Source organism: Triticum aestivum, chromosome 5D (assembly GCF_018294505.1).
Source record: "Triticum aestivum cultivar Chinese Spring chromosome 5D, IWGSC CS RefSeq v2.1, whole genome shotgun sequence".
Taxonomy (NCBI): domain Eukaryota; kingdom Viridiplantae; phylum Streptophyta; class Magnoliopsida; order Poales; family Poaceae; genus Triticum; species Triticum aestivum.
In genome coordinates, this window is record NC_057808.1 from 335,476,408 (window position 1) to 335,479,954 (window position 3,547).

The 3,547-nt window shown below is 56.6% G+C and overlaps 1 protein-coding gene across 1 annotated transcript; it reads left to right on the forward strand.

Annotated features, from left to right (window-relative positions):
* The first annotated feature begins 467 nt into the window (after positions 1 to 467).
* On the forward strand, positions 468 to 2,652 carry LOC123124823 (pectinesterase). Its single transcript, XM_044545377.1, has 3 exons — positions 468 to 1,600; positions 1,680 to 1,840; positions 1,931 to 2,652. Exons 1-3 carry the CDS (start codon positions 636 to 638, stop codon positions 2,629 to 2,631), a joined length of 1,827 nt encoding a protein of 608 aa, XP_044401312.1. The 5' UTR covers positions 468 to 635; the 3' UTR covers positions 2,632 to 2,652.
* The last annotated feature ends 895 nt before the right edge of the window (positions 2,653 to 3,547 follow it).

A 3,547-nucleotide genomic window follows, 5' to 3' on the forward strand; every position in this document is an offset into this window, starting at 1 on the left:
TTGGTACAGAGATAACATGACAACATATATATGTATGAGTTTATTTTGATGATGAAGCTCGACTGATCCCTACGTTGAGGGGACGAAAATAAGTGGTGAACAATGCCTGTCAAATAGGAGAAGCAAGCTAGCGGCCATTGTTTTTTTCGAGAACACCTCGAGAGGGGCAGGGGTTCCTGCATTTCATTAAAAAGAAGAGAGTTGGTCCAGTTTAGAAGGAAAATCGGATCCGAAAATCTAATATTCTTGCCTAATCAGGGAAAACCGAATGAAACCCAAAAGAAAGAGAAAAGTAAACGAGAAAAAAGAGGCACAGGAACTTGGGATAGGGAAAGACAAATGCTAGCGGCCATTGTTGCATGGCGGGACTACTAGTACTAATCAAGGATAATTGGAAGAACCAAACATAGCCTCCACAAACGTCTCCGGGCCCTTCTTTCCCTGGAATTTAGCCGTGCCCAAATAAACCCTCCTCCCCCACTTGCCCTCCGCCCCCTTTCTCCAATCCTCTCTGCCATGTCCGGTGTAAGGCAGAGAGCGAGAGAGAGGAAACGAAGCAGCAAATAAAGGAGAAAAGGCTTGTTGCAGCAGCAACAACAACAGCATAAGGGGGGCAATAAACCGGTCGACCGACCATGTCGTCGGGGTCGGCGTTTGGCGACTTCGGCCCGCTCACCGAGCGCCGCAAAGCCGAGAAGGCGCGGCAGGTGAAAAAGCGCATCATGATCGCCGTAGGGACCATCGCCATTATACTCATTGTTTGCGGCATCGTCGTCACGTTGAACGGGAAGCAGAAGGAAGAAAAAGACGGGTCATCCAGCGAGAAGGGCTCCTCGGGGAAGTCCGGTGGCGGCGGCGGCGACGACGGGGGAGGAGACCTCAAGGCCGTGAAGAAGACCATCACGATGATGTGCAAGCAGGTGGACTACCAGGGCGTGTGCGAGGAGAGCCTGACGAGGTGCGCGAAAGCGAACGAGTCATCGCCCCTGGGCGTCCTCCGCTTGGCCGTGAGGGTGATCGGCGAAGCGTTGACGGAGGCGTTCGACCGCGCAGAACTGATCCTGACCAACGACCTCCTCGTGAAGGGCGCCATTGCCGACTGCAAGGAGTTCTTCGGGTACGCCAAGGAGGAGCTCAACCGCACGCTCGCTGGCATGGATGCCAGTGACAGCATCACCAAGCAGGGGTACCAATTGAGCATCTGGCTGAGCGCGGTGATCACGCACCAGGAGACGTGCATCGACGGCTTCCCCGACGGGGAGTTCAAGGACAAGGTGAAGTTGTCGTTCCTCAAGGGGAAGGAGCTGACCAGTAACGCGCTGGCGTTCATCGAGAAGGCGGCGACGTTCCTCGCCGGCCTCAAGCTCCCGCAACGCCGGCTGCTCGTCGAGGAGGAGGGAGCGGCGCCACGGCGAGCCGAGCCGGCGCTAGGGGAGGATGGCATCCCGGAGTGGGTGCCCGAAAGCGAGCGGAGGGTTCTCAAGGGCGGCGGGTTCAAGGCCGAGGTCAAGCCGAACGTGGTGGTGGCCAAGGACGGCAGCGGCCAGTTTAAGACCATCAATGAGGCGCTCATTGCCATGCCAAAGAAATATGATGAAAGGTACGTACATATACATGCATGCATGTCCGTCTGAAAACAACGTTCATCTAGATGTATGAACTCGTTTCGTGCATCCTAGATATGTCATCCAACTGAAGGCGGGTGTGTACGACGAGTATGTTACGATCACAAGCCAGATGCCGAACGTGACCTTGACCGGCGACGGTTCCAAGACGACGATCATCACCGGCAAAAAGAACTTCGTGGACGGGATCACGACCTTCAAGTCGGCAACCTTCAGTAAGAGACGCGGCCGTCACTCAGCGCCCACTTGTTCACTAATTCGTTGTCGACGGGCACGTACACGTTGCTGACTAATCGTTTGTGTAGCCGCGCAAGGCGACGGGTTCATGGCGATCGGGGTGGGGTTCGAGAACACGGCGGGCGCGGCGAAGCACCAGGCGGTGGCGCTGCTGGTGCTGGCGGACAAGTCCATCTTCCTCAACTGCAAGATGGACGGGTTCCAGGACACGCTGTACGCGCACTCCAAGGCGCAGTTCTACCGCAACTGCGACATCTCCGGCACCATTGACTTCATCTTCGGCGACGCGGCGGCCGTGTTCCAGAACTGCGTCATCACGCTCCGCCGCCCGTTGGACAACCAGCAGAACATCGTCGCGGCGCATGGCCGCGCCGACGCCCGGGAGGCCACGGGGTTCGTGCTGCAGAAGTGCCAGATCGTCGGCGAGCCCGCGCTCACGGCGCCCGGCCGCCCGCCCATCAAGAACTACCTCGCCCGCCCGTGGCGCGAGTGCTCGCGCACCATTTTCATGGAATCGGACCTCCCGGCGCTCATCGACAGGGCCGGGTACCTGCCGTGGAACGGCGAGTTCGGGCTCAAGACGCTCTACTACGCCGAGTACGGCAACACGGGGCCGGGCGCCGACACGGTGGGGCGCGTCAACTGGGTAGGGTACAAGAAGGTGATCAGCAAGGACGAAGCTAACAAGTTCACCCTGGGGAACTTCATCCACCCCCAGCCGTGGATCGACCCGACCGGCACGCCGGTCAAGTACGACTTCTTCGGATGAGGGGGGTTGCGAGCGCGCATGCCGTAGCCCGTTGGGTATCCATCGGAAATGGGAGGGGGCAGCGGCCGGGTGCATGCATCCTGAGTTGTTTGTCACCGTGCATGCATGCACGATCGAGTGGAGCGCATGCGGGCGAGCTTTGTTTGTGGGAGATGTTTGAATCTGGCGATCTGCGCGCGCATGCATGCCTGTATAGTTTTACTTTGTGTTGGTATATACTGGCTGGTATACGCGTTTCTTGCACTTGCACATGTATTTCCCTGATTACGACCAAACTTTCGACAATGGTAGATTATGGATAAGGAAGATGATCACCACAAATTGACTTTTTCCCCCCAAAACCCTAAAGACCTCTGGCGATTAGGGCGACGGTGGCCTTGGCGGTGCCCGCGGATCCTATCAGCGGAGTGTGTCGATGACTAATCAGGAAGATGACTGCATCCCCCTATCGTGAAGAGTAACGCAACAACTACGCTCCTTCTCCGCGCTCGGCTAGGGTCATGGAGAAGGCGCTCGGAAAACTCAACATCTCGGAGGAAGAAGCGACGTTGGTGCTCCACCACAATGGTTGCTGGCGGACAAAGTTCTGCACTGGAATCTATTCCATAACAAAACGATCTCCAGTGCCTTGCGTCCAGCTTCGGGAAACCCTGGGGACGGGGGGGGGGGGGGGGGGGGGGGGGCTGTTTATCCATCCTCTTGGAGAAAACAAGTTCGTCGCTAAATTTAAGGCCAAACATGATCGTGGTCGTGTCTGGGAGGGATCGCCCTGGCATATCAGTAAGCATGCAGTGATCTTAGAAGATTTTGAGGCACACATGTAGCCATCAGAACTCATATTTGATAGGTTGTAGATATGGGGAAGGATGGTGAATCTACCATACAATCTGAAGAATGATGCATGGGGTTTGGCGAT